General features: G+C 41.4%; 3 protein-coding genes across 3 annotated transcripts; 1 reads left to right on the forward strand and 2 right to left on the reverse strand.

Moving 5' to 3' along the window:
* Positions 1-439: 439 nt before the first annotated feature.
* On the forward strand, positions 440-3,177 carry LOC116263091 (receptor-like protein 20). The gene has a single exon (XM_031642682.2). It carries the CDS (start codon positions 462-464, stop codon positions 3,117-3,119), a length of 2,658 nt encoding a protein of 885 aa, XP_031498542.1. The 5' UTR covers positions 440-461; the 3' UTR covers positions 3,120-3,177.
* A 4,976-nt stretch (positions 3,178-8,153) lies between these two features.
* On the reverse strand, positions 8,154-9,485 carry LOC116261744 (PRA1 family protein B4). The gene has a single exon (XM_031640589.2). It carries the CDS (start codon positions 9,259-9,261, stop codon positions 8,647-8,649), a length of 615 nt encoding a protein of 204 aa, XP_031496449.1. The 5' UTR covers positions 9,262-9,485; the 3' UTR covers positions 8,154-8,646.
* A 3,419-nt stretch (positions 9,486-12,904) lies between these two features.
* LOC116261848 (probably inactive leucine-rich repeat receptor-like protein kinase IMK2) lies at positions 12,905-16,048 on the reverse strand. The gene is made up of 2 exons (XM_031640742.2): positions 13,924-16,048; positions 12,905-13,783 (listed from the first exon to the last, which is right to left on the reverse strand). The coding sequence occupies exons 1-2, from the start codon at positions 15,875-15,877 to the stop codon at positions 13,152-13,154; spliced, it is 2,586 nt and encodes an 861-aa protein (XP_031496602.1). The 5' UTR covers positions 15,878-16,048; the 3' UTR covers positions 12,905-13,151.
* Positions 16,049-16,116: the final 68 nt, after the last annotated feature.

The raw sequence follows: 16,116 nt of genomic DNA on the forward strand, positions 1-16,116 counted from the left end.
CCCAATAGTCATATATACCTATGGATTCATTAGTCGAGTTGGTCTTGACTTGAAAAATCTAATTAATTTTGATAGAGCATTTGCTGAGGATACAATCCTTAACTGGCCTAAACCTTGGGGTCCGGTAAGAAGGAACGAAGGGGAGGTTTCGGCAAGGAAGAAAGAAGGAGAGTGGTCCGGTAAGAAGGAAAAAGGGAGAGGCAATAGCAAATGAAGGAAGAAAGAATTTGGTCTTCTAAATATGACAAAAAAAAAAGTTGAAAAAGAAAGGCTACTCGAAACCTAAGTTTCCGGTCAGTCTCAAGGATGAGTACGCTCCAAATGCCACGTAGTTACATCGACCCTCGTTGCACTTACGGCACGGCGTAAACCCCTTCGTGCTCCTCATTATAAGATCCCTTGTTCAATCAAAACAGCCGAAAGACCCTATGAGCTCACCCTCATATGCGAGTTCCAGCCTCATGGGTTATCTTACCGCTCTTTTCCTCTTTGACCGCGCACCGCTACTGTCATGGAAGCTTTGCATCGTCTTCACCCTTTTCACGTTGCTCTGTATAGGAGAGGGTGTGACAACAGGTGCTGGATTACCGTGCTTCTCGAACCAAAGCGTGGCCCTTTTGCGGTTCAAGGAAAGCCTATCCCTGAGGCCACAGAAATTCTTTAGTTCATGGAGGAATGGGTCGGATTGCTGTACGTGGAAAGGAGTCTCCTGCGATGGCACCGGCTTCGTCACCAGCCTTAACATTTATGATCTCAGTGCACAGGCAAGTGAGCTACACCCTTCCTTATTCGAGCTTGGTCGCCTCCGCCATCTTGAGCTCAGCTTCAATTTGATTAGTGGCACCATCCCGTCCAGATTGTCGGAGCTCACCGACCTTACTGAGCTTTCACTCTCACATTGCAACTTCACTGGTTCCATTCCTGAATCCTTCAAACAACTTTCTAACCTGACCCTTCTGGACCTTAGCAACAACAATTTAAGTGGAGAAATTCCTCCAGGCCTGTTAAACCTTCCCACCCTACAATATCTAAGCCTCCATGCAAACGAGTTAAGTGGTCCACTCCCTGATTTTGGAACTGGATTTTCGATACTAAACTCAGTTGATCTCTCTGATAACATGTTGGAAGGGGAGATTCCCTCTTCTATAAGCAACTCACCCCATCTAGAACTGTTAGAACTTGGAGCAAATAGATTTAGTGGTACCATCCATCTCTCCTCATTTCAAAACTTAAAAAATCTTTCATATCTGTCCCTTTCTGATAATGAATTGACTGTCAAAGTCCCTGACCTTGACCACCATGCTGCAATTTTTCTGCATCTTCAGGATTTGTTCCTGAGCTCTTGCAACATAGAAGGGGAGTTTCCTCAGTTCCTCCAAAACACAAAGGAACTCGTACTTCTAGACCTTTCACATAATAAGATAAGTGGGAAGATGCAGACATGGGTGTGGGAACTACCACAGCTTGAACGCTTGTATTTATCTGATAACATTCTCTGTGGCTTTGAGGAAGCGGTCAATATTAGTAGTTCAATGAACTTGGACCTTGACTTGGGTTCCCAAACCAAGTTTCCATCTAAAAAACCCTTCAAGATTATTTCATTGATGTCAAACTTGGACCTGTCAAACAATATCATCAGAGGAGCGATCCCGCCAACTCTCTTTTGCAATCTGCTTAAATTGGAAGTTTTATACCTATCTGGAAATAACCTCACAGGTACCATACCAAATTGCATAGCCAACCTGACAAGGTTAGATTTATTGGACCTAGGTGGGAACCAACTTCAGGGACTAATTCCAAGAGAGCTTATTTGTGATCTAAGCAGTCTGGGACTGATTAGAGTGAAGGGTAACCAATTAACGGATGAATTAGCTAGATTTCTCTATAACTGTAGCAGTGAAATATGGGCCATCGACTTGTCGCATAATAGACTCATGGGTAGTTTGCCAAGTAACTGGCTCACCAGTTTTCGTTGGCTACAGGTGTTGGACTTGAGCAACAACCAACTACATGGGCCAATTCCTAATGAACTTGATAGTAGGTCTATCGCATCCTTACGTGTGATCAACCTGAACCACAATAAATTGGTCGGTAGTATTCCTAGATTTCTTGCTAACTGCAGCCAATTAGAGGTTATAAATTTGAGTATGAATGAGTTGAGTGATGTTTTTCCCTTCTGGCTTGGCCATTTGCAGTTCTTGCGCATCTTGATGCTATCTTCCAATAAACTGTATGGCTCCGTTTGCTCCCCCTTCTCCAAGAATGTGTTTTCTTCGTTACAAATCCTTGACATTTCTGGTAACCAATTGACTGGACCTCTCCCCCCAAGTCTATTTCAAGGTTTTAGTTCTATGATGGCTGGCCAATCAAAGGTTGAAGGTCAATATATATCATTTTCTAGGTTCTATGAAGTCATGTTGTTAACCATCAAAGGGCATTTCAGAGTAAAGAAGTTTTTGCCGGAATTTATCGTACGTGATGAAGAGCTCCCACTAACCATCAAGGGGCAGAACCAAGCACGGAGGATAATACATATGCTGGCGTCCATTGATTTGTCCAATAATCTATTTATTGGGCGAGTTCCAGATGAGATTGGTGCTTTGGATGGGCTTTGTTCATTGAACTTATCCTGGAACAACTTAGATGGACCTATCCCAAGGTCCCTAGGACACTTGCAGCAAATGGAGTCGCTGGACCTTTCTCACAACTATTTATCAGGAAGCATACCAGAAGAACTAACAAGAGACACATTTCTCTCTGTGTTAGACTTGTCATGCAACAACTTGCAAGGGAGAATCCCTCAAGGCAAGCAGTTTGGCACATTCGATGCTACTTCATTTGATGGCAATCCTGGGCTTTGTGGGCCACCACTGCCAATCTCATGCCCAATCACCAACCTTGGTGTTCAAGACCCCATCAATCATGTTAGAGAAATAGCTCGAGATCCGCACTGGGGATATTTTGCAGCAGGGATTGGCTACTCGATGGGTTTCTTGACAATCATATTGCCCATCTTGTTTATTGAAAAAGTGGGAAGCTGGTTTTGTGTTCACGTGGACAGGGCATTTGAAGCATGCATTAGGATTCTTACTTTATCATCGATTTTATGCAAGGTTTAGCATATTGCACTCACGGTACTTTTGTCTGTTGTAATTTTTATTCGTCAAGCTACTTGTAAGAGAGGTGATGGAATAGTTTCCTGGATGTTGTCTCATGTGCGCCTTTCAATTTTAAGTTTACGTCTGTGAAATGCATCAATTATATAGCTGTAAGTGGTTTGGGAGATAAGCAGAGTGCTTGTTGATATTGTGAGCTTGTGCAAGCTGCATGCCTTGTTGGTGATTGAACCTCTATACCCTCGTATACATTGAGTATGCTTTTCTGATCAGTACAATGCAAGTGGCCTAAAGTGAAGGTACTAATTAAGTTGTGGGGCTTTTGTTTATTTTTCCAATCAAAAAATGTGTATGTTTCTTATAATCTTGACATAAGCTGTGATTTGCAAATATTTTTGGCAGAAGTAAGTTGCATGTAAATTTTCCCTATTAATCTTTTCGTGCATGCACTCCATATAGTTTCTCAATACAAATTGGCAATTAATTTAGACCTCATATGCATGGAGATAGCCCGCCAAAATATTCCTAGAAGCAATTAAGTTATCCACGCCATCAACACAAATGGTTGCGTACAGATTAGTTGGGATTGAGATCGTCCAAAAGTACTGGATGAGCCATAGCAAGAATTTTAGTTCCGGGATCCAATCACTTCTGCAGCTACGTCTGTTTCTAAACATTAATTTGTCAATGAAAAAATCAAGTTTGGGTTGTATAATTATACGAAATAATGTTTTTTTGTTGCATACCTGATCTACTGCATGGTATGAATGTTTTGGATTTGTACTTCGTGATAGTCCTGCATTTGGACAAGTAACCAAATACTTCTTTATTCAGATCCAGAGTCCATTTCACAGTACTCCAAACTTTCACAATCATTACTTGAAAATCAGCACCCTTGTGTTTGCTTATATTTGAAAGGTTCGAATCTTGCCACACCCAAAAGGGAATTTCTCAGGCCCCTTATAAGACAAGAAGAAGTACTATATATATGTTTCAAATAATAACATGAGCGAAAAATTACCAACGTAATAGCAGCCTAAGGAAAATAGTCACCGAAGATCTGACATCTCCAACGACCAACTATCAGGTTAAGATTCAGACAACCAGCTAGTCTGATTCAGATTTACAAGTGTGTGACTTGCACATGGCCACCAGCATGTAACCATGATTTTCCGAGGCAGATTGGATGCAAATATTTCGATCAAGATTCTAACTTGCATGGTGAATGGAACTGGAATTTCACGGTATTACATATCGGTTCCCAAATATGCACATTACATGAAGAGAAGTGCATCTGAAAATATTTCATCTGTTTCGGTTTAGGAACAAAAAGTAAAGAGATTCATGAGTGCTAAGGAGAGGGTTTCAATCAGTCAATCTGTCGGAATAAACATGGCAAGAGTTTGAGCTTGAGGTTTTGCAGGGACTACAGAGTCTTCCGATCTCATTCTCATTGCCCAAAAATAGATATGTACAGGAAGCTGCATTCTCAGCTCACCACAAAAATTCAAATCAGAACCACACCACAAGGAACCTGTATAATAGGGGACATTCAGCAAAAAAGCGGTTGAACCCCATACACCATCACCAAACGTCCCTGACACTGTGAAAACCATTGACATTAACAAAGAAAAGCCCCGTCACTTCCTGCTGCCATCTATAACCATTCCCTGCTCTCTCTCTCTGTTCAGCAGACAGCCGACCTGCAGAGATATCAATTCACTGCAGATGTCAATAACCTGATTGTATTGATTCAAGAATGAAAATTCAGCATCACAATTCCTCCTCAAACTGGAATGAGATCAAAATTCCAGGTTTCAGTTTTTTAAGTTCAAAAACAAAATGCTCCATTTGTTTAATGATTCCAATTACTTAAAAAATGAGCATTTCGATTCTAAAATTATATGATTCTGAGTATACTAAACGCCCTCTATTCTGCATGCATTGCAAGAGAGTCATTTCTGCTCTGTCGCCACCCACTTCAGGATTTGCTCTCTGAGTTATCATCTGACCTCCTTCCTCTTTACATAGAACAACATCTAAAACCAACTTGCCTCTCCATCTTTGAGAGACTTTATATATGTCGTCCCCTCTGGTGATATCAACCTCTCTCTCCTTGCACACAATCCCCGACTGCAGCCAAATCTTCTCCATTTGCTTCTGAGCATCATTTCATTTCATCGCCATAAAAACCTCCTTACACGATTGCCAGATTTGATTCGGCGCACCTATCCCATCTAGCTTAGGACCTCCCAGTGAAGCAACTTGTTTCTCGTTCCCCATAACTTCCATGGAACACTATCTCCCAGTATCGTCTCAGCAATTTTTGGGACACCATTTCTGGCCCAAGTTCACACCGTGCCACCTCTATAATTCTTCTTTTATGTTCATCCAGGGTATACGATCTCCGTAAAATTTCCTGGTTGCATAACGCCAAACTTTAATTGCCACTTGACAATTTAACATATTGTGTGTCGGATATAGATGAAATGTAACGATCTTGGGAGGACTCTTAGTTAAGGCATGATTAGCAAGTTCCAATGAAAGGCATCTGCGTGGGAGAAGCTCTTCTTAATTTATTGCAAACATGATCAGTTGATTCCTACTTTTTGTGAATGTATTGGCGTTTCGGTCACTTCGTTCTGAAACTTCTCACGAATACAATGGCGGTCAGTTTTGATGAAAAAAATAATATCGTAATTTGTTTACCGGTGAATTGTTATCCGCTCATTTGTTGAGCGGTGATTTATAAATTTTTCTTTCAGCAACTTAATTATCGATGACATTACATTATATATGCAACTTTCTTGCCAAATTAACTTCAGAATGTATGCGGCCAAATCTAAGTAACCTTCCTGCTCCTGCATTCGATTTTTGTAATTAACAATCATGTTTTCCCTTTCCCTGGTAATATCTCGATCACGATGTCTCAAGTTACGAAACTTAGTTTATAATTAATAAGGTATAGTTGTGAGAGGGAGATAGATGTAAAAATTAAATTATTCAAGTGGGAAAATTTTGCAATTAATGAAAAACTTATTTGTGAGAGAGAGAAGAAGAGGAGGGTAAGGGAGAAAGAGAGATATGCGCAGTTAAAATCAAGAATGTTGGGGCAATATTCTAAACACTTAATTTTTTTTTCTTCCATTTATATAATTAAACATATATGATATTTGACAATTGATTCTTTTTCCTACCCTTCTTATATAAATAAACTGCCATAATGACGTCTTCCCTTTTCTTTCCTTCCCATCATTATAAACAATCCTAGCAAGAAACGTTGTAATGTTAGCTAGGTTATAATTCACGGAGTCCAAATGTATGATTCAATTAGCTAGGTCACGCATGTCTTCTCTTCTTCCTTGTTGGCTTGAATACTTTTACATATGCAGGCACGTTGTGTGTGTGAGAAAGAGAGTATGTATAACCTAGAAATTTCTGCTTATTCCATCCTCAAGAAATTGTGACCAAAATTAAAGCAGCATTTCGCCCAGACATAATACACTATTATAGCCACAAATGAATGCTTATGAGAAGTGAAAATATATAAACTAGTACTAAATATCTTTGTAAAGCAAGAAACAGTAAACAGTAAATGCAGATAAAACCAACTGTCAGAAAAGGCTACAAACAGAAAATAAGTGAAAATTGCTTTAGAAACAAAAATTAAAAATAAAAACAGCATGCTAAAGAGTGAAAAGCAAAGACAGGAATAACAAGGATAGCAATTACGATTCTAAAGCATGGATATATTAATGTACAGAAAATTTCAAAGAATTGATGGCAAGAAAAAGCAGTGAAAAGAATCAGTGAATCAGGAGGTGGGAAGAAATTAACCAGAGGAATGAGATTCCCAATACCCAAAAAACAAGCTTTCTGAAAATGAGAAGTTTCTCAAGCTTCCTCCACGTCAATGAAGCATGGAGTTTCCCACTTATGAAGCAGGTTTCTCGATGAGCAAACTTCCCTTAGCATCTCCTGGAAAGTATGTTTATATATCAGAAAATTACTTTACTTTACAGGCACCTTCAACATCTCCTTTTCCTCAGTTTCTTCTGCAGGCAAAATTGCACTTTCCCTTCGAACAAAATGCATGTGACCAGTTACTGAACACTTTTGGCATGTGAAGTGTGTCTCTGTGTATGCGTGCAAGAGTGTGTGTGAGAGAGAGAAAGAGAGGGAGTTGAATATTTTGGTTACTTCTGTCAAATGGACACATCCCATGAGCGAGATTATAACCTTAAATGAGCAAACATTCATTACACCAAGTTAAGGGTATAAATATTATGGTACAGCGAACAAACAGACTGCGGACATGACAAAATCGATATCTTTGTCCCTAAAATAAAAGTGCAACTGTATTACCAGACAAGTTGAAAACCTGTATCTGATTCATGTTTTACGTGTTCAAGATTGTATCTTCTCACAGGACATCCAGAGACCCCAACAGGAGTGGCTTGAGGTCTCGGAAAACAAAATGGCTTCCCTTCACAGACTAGAAAACTTATGGGATTTCAATTTGTCATCCTTACACAAACTAGAATCGTGAAACTCGGATGGCACCTACAACAAATCACAGAGACTAAGTAATCTGATTTCTTAGTTATTAGGTCATTCAGAAAGTGAGGCCCAGCTACATGGATTGTTCCATGGGGGTAGGGCTATTATTGGACAACATTTTCCACCTACAACAGCACATTTAGAAACCTAAAACCACCCTAATGAGATAATAAGAAAATACAAGGACACAACCATGTGAAAACTGCAGGTAGCAGGCATTATAAGATTGCAAACACCACCACCAAGTGCTTCATGCCAACAGCAAAAATCCAAACCATGTTAAGAACTTACCTGTCACGACTAAACACGGTAAACGCAAAAAGACCATCGGAGAGGAACATGCAGAATGGATAGATCACACGAATATGAGAATGACCAATTTAACAACAAGAGCTATTCCAAATAGTACAATCGATTCCACCTTGTATGCATGTCTAATCCTTTGTATCAGGAAAATAACTCACAACACAACACAAATGAATCACGGATCCATCTCAGGATCAATAAACATATACTACGAATCCATTAAACACAACTTTCATCCAATGTCTAGCAATGAAGGATGATAAAGAGACGTTGCAGGTGGAGATCAAGATACATTGTTCCAGATCCGGATACATGAACACATTTTTATCCATTAGAAAGCTTGGAAAAGGAAAAAAACATGTCAGATGATCAAGATCTGAAGTATTCTTATACACTGAAGGAGAAACTCAAACGCTGAAGCAAAACAGCCTACACTTTTCCCCTCCAAACCGAATCTTAAAAGCTAGGATCGTCAAACAGGAATCACCGATCAGATCTACCAATGAACAAAATGGATCCATCTGGAAACGCACAAAAGCTAAAGGGAAGTATTCGTGATCTACAATGGAAGAATCGAAACTCAGTCCCTGCAGATTACTAGTCCCGCGTTCTGAATCATCTTCTTCTTTTTCTATCGGAAATACGTGAACTACGAGTCGTCAGATCAAACACGTGCAGCAACGACGGAGGCTGGGTTTGGAACGCCACCGAGGAAGGAGAGGAACCCTCCGGCAGACTCCTGCTCGTCCAGGAAGAGATCCTCCGGTACTCTGAAGGCAGCATGGGCGCAGACAATGGCGAGACCGAACATGAGGGCGGAAATGATGAGGGATCCAACAGAGGTGAGGAAGACGACGATGATCGTGAGAAGGATCATGATGCCGAGGACCTCGCGATCGGAGAAGGTGCGGTTAAAGAGGACAAGGGGCTCAGATCTAAACAGGTAGAGGAACAACCAGCCGGAGAGGAGGAGGATGAGGACGAAGAGGGAGACGGGATGAGAAACGAGGGAAATGGTAAGCACGGTGGACAAGAGGATGAGGTAGTTGACGCGGAAGTAGGTCCAGTTCTTGCGGACACGGGCGGTTGCTTCAGCGAGGGAATCTGGCTTGGCGAGCTGGTTGCGATCGACGAGCTCCAGCCAGGGCCGGCGCTGCGAGAGGCCGGAGCGGACGCCGTCGTATAGCCGACCGAAGAAGGCGCGGGCCGCGGGGGTGGCCGTGATGGGGCTCTGCGTCGGCAGGGTTGCCGACACCGGCGGGGGTACGCTCCCGGCCATCGGTGCAGGATTATGCCCTAATTTCCTTTTCCCTTCCCCCTTCTATTATTTCCCTTTCTCGCGCTGCTTCTTCCTTCCCCGCTCTCCTCCCTTGCCCTTTCCTCTCCCCTCTTTCTCCCTCCTCCTTTCTTCTCCCTGCGATTCTCTTGCTGGCCTTGAAAGGAGGGATCCCAGAGAAAAGAGAGGAGAGAGAGCGTTTCCCGATCGACGAATGGTTGCCGACTTGCCGTCGTCACTTATAAGGAGGAGGAAAGGAAGAACGTGGGGGAAGCGGGAGAGAAACGGAACGGCGCTACAGTTTGATCATACTGGATCACATTTTTATTGTTTTCGGCCCGACGATCCAATCACGGGTCGCACCGAGCCCAGGCTAATCCAAGTGCGCTGAGTGGGCGCGGAACCATAGTTGATTAAGCCAAGTAAGTCTAATAAAAAAAAACCGCAACAAAACCTATGTTTATTTGCGTGAGAAAAAGGAGTGTTTGCTCAAGGTATCCGACCATCCAGTAATGTTTAATTACTGATTTTGCGATTAAGGAGCCGACTTACCAACTTGGCTTATAGATCTAAATTTTAGGTGGGTGGTCGTGAACCTGAGCTGTTGATGAATCACTTTCTCAAAATGATTCTTAAAACACGGTCTAAAACTCTAAATCTTTTAAATTGTCGATTCGGGGCAGGTATAGACCCGGTCCAAGTCCATTCCTGATTGCCCTTGAAATAAAACTGCAGCATGAACTCATGTTCATTGAGTATATAATAAACTGGAATTCTGCTAACTCCACACAGCGGGATTATCTTGGATACTTTAGGATTAGAATTAGATAAAAGATTAAAACCATATAATGTTCAGGGCATTGTAATTCTCCAACTATTTTCGGGAAATATTTGGAGGTCCTTCTGTTTTCATGGAGCTGTCGCCTTAAGATACTTGTCCAGAACTCCGGCTATGCGACGCAAGAACTGTTACAAACGGGAGTTGAATTACTTGGCTTTGAAACACAGCCATATTCAGATCTCACGACTCACCAACTGTTTGGTTCCAATACTTTCACTATTATTTCTGATGCTTGCGAGGTTGTTTAGTTAAGTATTTCAAAAACCTGTCTCAAAAATTAAAATTCACAAAATATTTTGCGGATCCACTTTAACCTTATGATGAATCGGCCAATTTACGGATTGAGCCGAATTAATTGTCAATCAGTCAATAACACTTGAAATAATTTTTTAAAATTTACGAAAATATGGACAAAAAACAACTAAAATAAATAGATTTAAGTACATTAAAGACGAATTATAAGTTGAGATGTGTTTCTCTCGAAGCATCTGTGGATTTTCGAATGCCGATTGTGATTAAAACTTAATTAAATATTTTTCCGAGGATGTGAACAAACTTGTCCACTAACCCGCATGGTTTCTGCGCGTTAACGCCTAACAGAGCTTTTTGAGGTTTGACCACTCAAACGCTGAGGAATTTATCCGCGTGTCGAAGTTTCTGCTTGCTTACGCGTACAACTCAATAGGAACCATGAAGGAAACCTCCCAAAATCTTAACCAGGAGGTAATACATTATAATATTAATGTATCATTATATAATATTATATGATACATTATTTATTTATTTGTATTACCCGCCGTTCCATATTTATAAGACATATGTTGCTATTTTGAATGGTGTGGATAATACTCCAAATATGGAATTCTTTTTTAAGTTAAAGGCACTTAACTAATATACAGCTACTTGGTTGTTATTCACGAATTCATCTCACACAAGCTGCGGTTTCAAGTCAAATTAATCATGATATGGTTACTTAACAAAATGATCCTACTTAATTTGAGAAAAATATGCAATCATATTTTATTCAAGTATTCATACTTCTCTCTCCTTTTGATATTTATATCCATTTGTCGAGCCCCAACATTTTCTAATTTCAAATGTATATTTGAATTTTATATATATATATATATATATATAAACTGACTTAAGATCCTTAGTTTGTTGAAACACAAATGTTACCACTGATTTTTTGTCGTATCGCCAAAAACATGTCACATAAGATTCATATCAAATTCATGGATTCAAATCCAAAGCAATTAAATGCCCCTCCCTTTCCTACGATTCCATTACACCAAGACATCAATAAAGATCATGCAAACGACTCACCAAGTTCTTCTTAATCAGAAAAAAACATATATTTAGGTCGCTTAGTAGTTAAAAACATGTTTTATATTTTTTGCCAGTATTTTCTGTAAAGGCTGCAGCCTATTTATTGTGACAATTTGCGTTAGAAAATATGCTGCTTTATCTCTACCCATATATCATTAGTTGTATTAAATTTTTACCCCAACATAAAGGACTTCCAAGATTCTTACTTTAGAATAAGATAGATGACGGGAATAATATAATATTGTCAAAGGGTTGTAAAAGGCCGTTGAGGTGAAGACCCTGGACTGCCATTCTTCAGTAAATTAATGGTGTTCTCATCAGGCACGGGGGTCGAGGATTGGGTCAAGGTTTACCTCTCGAAGGGGGCAGGGGTTCCGTTGTATTAAATAAGATACTAAATTAATTGAAAAATATTTTAAATTATTTTTAAAATTAAGATAAAGAAAGAAAATAGCCTGACATATGGACCAGCGCGTATCAGCTGATATGTCGTACCAAAGATGTCTTTAGTTATTGATATGTGATTATCGCAAAAGTCAGTGAAAATCAGAAACTCAACAGAACAGCCAGACTGCCAAATTCAGTGTAACGGCTAATTTCATGATTCAGATGAACTGGTTGCAAATAAAAAGAGGCCCATTTTTACAGCACTGCTTGATATTATCTTTATTTGGTTTTCCATTTGAAAATGGCAAGAAACCATACTTCTTCTTTAATGCAACCGTTTGATCTTTCGTTTACCATTTCTTACTGGGAGTAATATTCAAAGAAATTAGTGGACTACTTAGTCACTGTCTTGATCAATATATGTGGTACAAAGTAGTTTACATTAGTAAAAAGTTGCCAACGCCAATACAATGCCTTGTGAGATCTCCAAGAATGCAGAAAATTACTACATTGATATTCTTCTTCAGCAATGTTTGTATTATCACATGCTTTGTTGTCCACTATCACTAGTATCATATTCAAAGGGAGAACAGATTCAACTATTTTCTGAAGAAATGAAGCGGCAAAAACCATTGTATTCAAAACAAAAACTTATTGAACTGCTTCCAGAAAAAATGGAACGACCATTTATTTTTTCTTGGAAGAGGATGAATTATGCTTCTGTAGAGTAAATCCATCCGTCTTGCACTGCCCAAGCTAACCCGCGTTGATCAGTTAAAATTACAGTACAAGACACAACACCATTACATTGTGTTGTGTAATTTCACTGTACAAACTAACGGCATTGATCAAGCTAAAGCTGTAATGGAAAGCACAGCTTGCGAACATGTCCTTTCATGCGTGAGCTGTTTATTTTCTAATCATATTCCAACATTATCACCTGATGACAAACAATAATATGTCTTCCTACTCTCTTTGTTATATACGTTTCTTCTTCTTTTTGACAGACATTTTACTGAATAATAACAAGGGATAAATCAAACATCGGCAAATCTATGCACCAAAGATAGCAGATGGCGACACCAGGAGTCTAAATAAGCTACTTCAATAGTAGATAAGAACAACAAGAATGAAAGAATAATGAACTACTAACCAATCATCTATTGGTTCTACGTCCAGTTGAAATTTTCAAACTGCAGCTAACAGTACCGAGCATTAAAGCCTATAAAGGGGGCTTATTTACATATACCCAAAACTTTAAAGAGGCTACAACAACAAGAATGAAAGAATAACCTAGTAGTACTAGCTAAGCTTAAATTCATGTCCAACTAATTCCTTAAGAATCTGTAGTTGTGCCAGCTGCAGGAACAGTAGTCGTGGATGGGGCAGCTGGAGCCATGGCCAGTTCAGGTTTGATCTCTTCCAACTGCTGCAACACTTGCTGTATATCTGGCCTGGAAGTTGGAGATGGATCAACACAATGCAGAGCTAGCTTCAGGGTGTTCAACAGTTCATCACCAGTGGTTGCTGCATCATCTCTCATCAACTCAAGATCGAACACCTCATTCGTCCATTCCTCTTTGACAATGGAAGCCACCCATTGTGGCAAGTCCACACCATTCATTGACTCTCCTGGTGCTTTTCCTGTCAAAAGTTCTAAGAGGATCACTCCGAGACTGTAAATATCAGTCTTTGTGCTTGCTTTCTTTAGCTTCGACAGCTCAGGTGCTCGGTAGCCTAAAGCACCGGCAGTTGCCACCACATTTGAATTTGCAGCTGCTGTCATCAACCTGGATAGCCCAAAGTCTGCAATCTTTGCATTAATTTGTTCATCTAGCAAGATGTTGCCAGATGTAAGGTTGCCGTGAACTATGTTCTCCTGGTTGTGCAGATAAGAAAGCCCACGAGCAGCGCCAATTGCTATGTTCATCCTGGTTCTCCAGTTTATGGGGGTCTCTGGTCCTCTAGCTGCAGAACAAACAGCATAAACAAACTTTAATTAGTGGCAAACGCCATAAAACTGAAGCACAAAGCATAAGAAAAGGAGAGCATTCTTTAGTAAATTAAGTAACAGCATTCAGGCTAAGATGATGGGGGTGGATACTTGCCATGGAGAAAAGCAGCTAGACTTCCTCTGGGCATGAAATCAAAGACAAGAAGTTTCTCTCCCTTGGGACCCAGGTAGTAGGCCCGGAGTGCCAAGAGGTTGGGGTGTCGGATCTTGCCGAGCATATTCACCTCTGTCTCGAACTCCCTCTGGTTCTTGGCAATCTTTTCACGAAGTCGTTTAACTGCAACCTGGTTTCCATCCTCAAGGGTAGCTTTATATACTGTTCCATATGTGCTCTTCCCCATCACCTCAGCAGTTGCACACAAGAGATCGTCTGCAGTGAAAACGAATGGGCCATCAAAGTGCACCAGCTTCCCACCAGCCTCGCCACCACCTTCGATGTCAGCAGCTGCTGTTGGGACAGCCTTTTCCTTCCTCGGAGCAGCCTCGCCGCCCTTTCCACTGGTAGTGGTTTTCTTCAACATCAAACAGCAGAGCAAAATGCAGCACAATAATAGGAGAATAGCTAAGAGTACCCCCGCGGCTATAAGGATAATGTCTTTCTTACTCAACTTTTGACGTTGAGAAGAAGGAAAAGAGGACGGTTCTGTGACATTTGAAGCAGGGGGAGGAGGAGGAGGAGAAGGACAGGGGACTGAGCTACTGTAGCCACAGAGCTGCAAATTGCCCACGAACGAGCTCGAGTTGAATCTCATCCAGAGTTGAGTGGGAACAGCACCTGAGAGGTTATTGTAAGAAACATTTAGTGCATTTAGGTCGGACAGCTCACCAATCGATGCAGGGATGCTTCCATTGAAGCTGTTCTCAGCTAAATCAAGCTGCAACAGCCCTGAAATGTTGCCCAGCGTTTCTGGAATAGACCCGCTTAAATGGTTTCTTCTGAGCACTAAAGTCTTTAGGTTTTTCAGGCCATTCATGGTGTCTGGCAGGTTGCCTTGGATGCGGTTGTTCGCAATATTCAATCGAGCCAGAGATGAGAGGTTGCTTAAGCTCTGCGGAAAGCTTCCGTTGATGTTGTTGTATGAAATGTCGAGGGTCTGCAACCTCGGCAGCTCCCCTAGTTCTGCAGGAATGCTTCCATTAATTTGGTTGTGACTCAGAGTGATCTCTTCAAGCCTGCCCATTCGGCTGATCGAAGCCGGAAAGGGTCCGGAGAATGAATTGTAATCCAGGTTCAAAATCTGGAGTTGGTAGTAGTTCCTCTCTGCAGCTCCCTTTTTGCTGTTACTGCTTCCCCAGTTATCAGGAATAGAACCGGAGAGATTGTTATGTTGAAGAGCAATGAAAGTGAGGGAGGGGATGCGGGATAAATCGGCGGGAATAGGACCAGAGAGAGAGTTAAAACTGAGATTGAGCCTATAGAGTTTGGAAGAGTTCCCAAATCCCGTGGGTATGACTCCAGTAAGAGCATTATTGCTAAGATCCAGAGCCTGAAGGATGCTGCACTGGACGATAGAGGGAGGTATCTGTCCAGAAAGCCGGTTATTGAAGAGATAAACGCCACGGAGGTCCCGGAGCCACCCCAGAGAGGTGGGAACAAAGCCCTGAATGAGATTGTCGTGGAGGCTCAGCTTCCGCAAAGCCGAAAGCTGCCCAATCTTCTCGCTGATCCGACCGCCTAGGCCTTTCCATGGCAGCTGGATTGAGATCACCTGTCCGCGGACGCATTTGATCCCAACCCATCCACCGGAGCAAGCACTTGCTCCCGAATCGTTCCAGCTGCGGAGAACACCTTTAGGATCATCGAAAGCATGCTTGAACGCTTGCAGAGCCTGAAAATCAGACTGGGTAACGACTATTCCATCGTAAGACTGGCCGGAAACAGGGGTAGCGAGCATTTGAAGCAGAAAAAATTGCAGAACCAGAAAACCACTTAAGAAATAGCTGTTGGTACTCATCATTTTCTTTTTTTTCTTCTTTTCCATCGCCAAGAGTGGAAACTCTCCCTGATTCGGAAAGATATTGCTGTTCATATCTTTGCACACACACATAGAGAGAAAGAGGGAGAGGGAGAGAGAGAGAGAGAGAGAAAGATGATGATGGTGATGATGCAGAGGAGGTGGGGGGGAGGCGGGTGACTCGTTAAAAGAAATTGGACGAAGGGAATCTTAATGGGGGAGACAAAATCGGAAGTGCCCGAGTGATTCAAGAGACGGTGGGGGGAGGGAGCAGAGCAGTCAGTGGGGGGTGCTCAGAAAGGGGAGAGCTTTTACATCGGTGCCAACGGCTA

This window comes from Nymphaea colorata, chromosome 10, assembly GCF_008831285.2.
Source record: "Nymphaea colorata isolate Beijing-Zhang1983 chromosome 10, ASM883128v2, whole genome shotgun sequence".
In the NCBI taxonomy this organism is placed as follows: domain Eukaryota; kingdom Viridiplantae; phylum Streptophyta; class Magnoliopsida; order Nymphaeales; family Nymphaeaceae; genus Nymphaea; species Nymphaea colorata.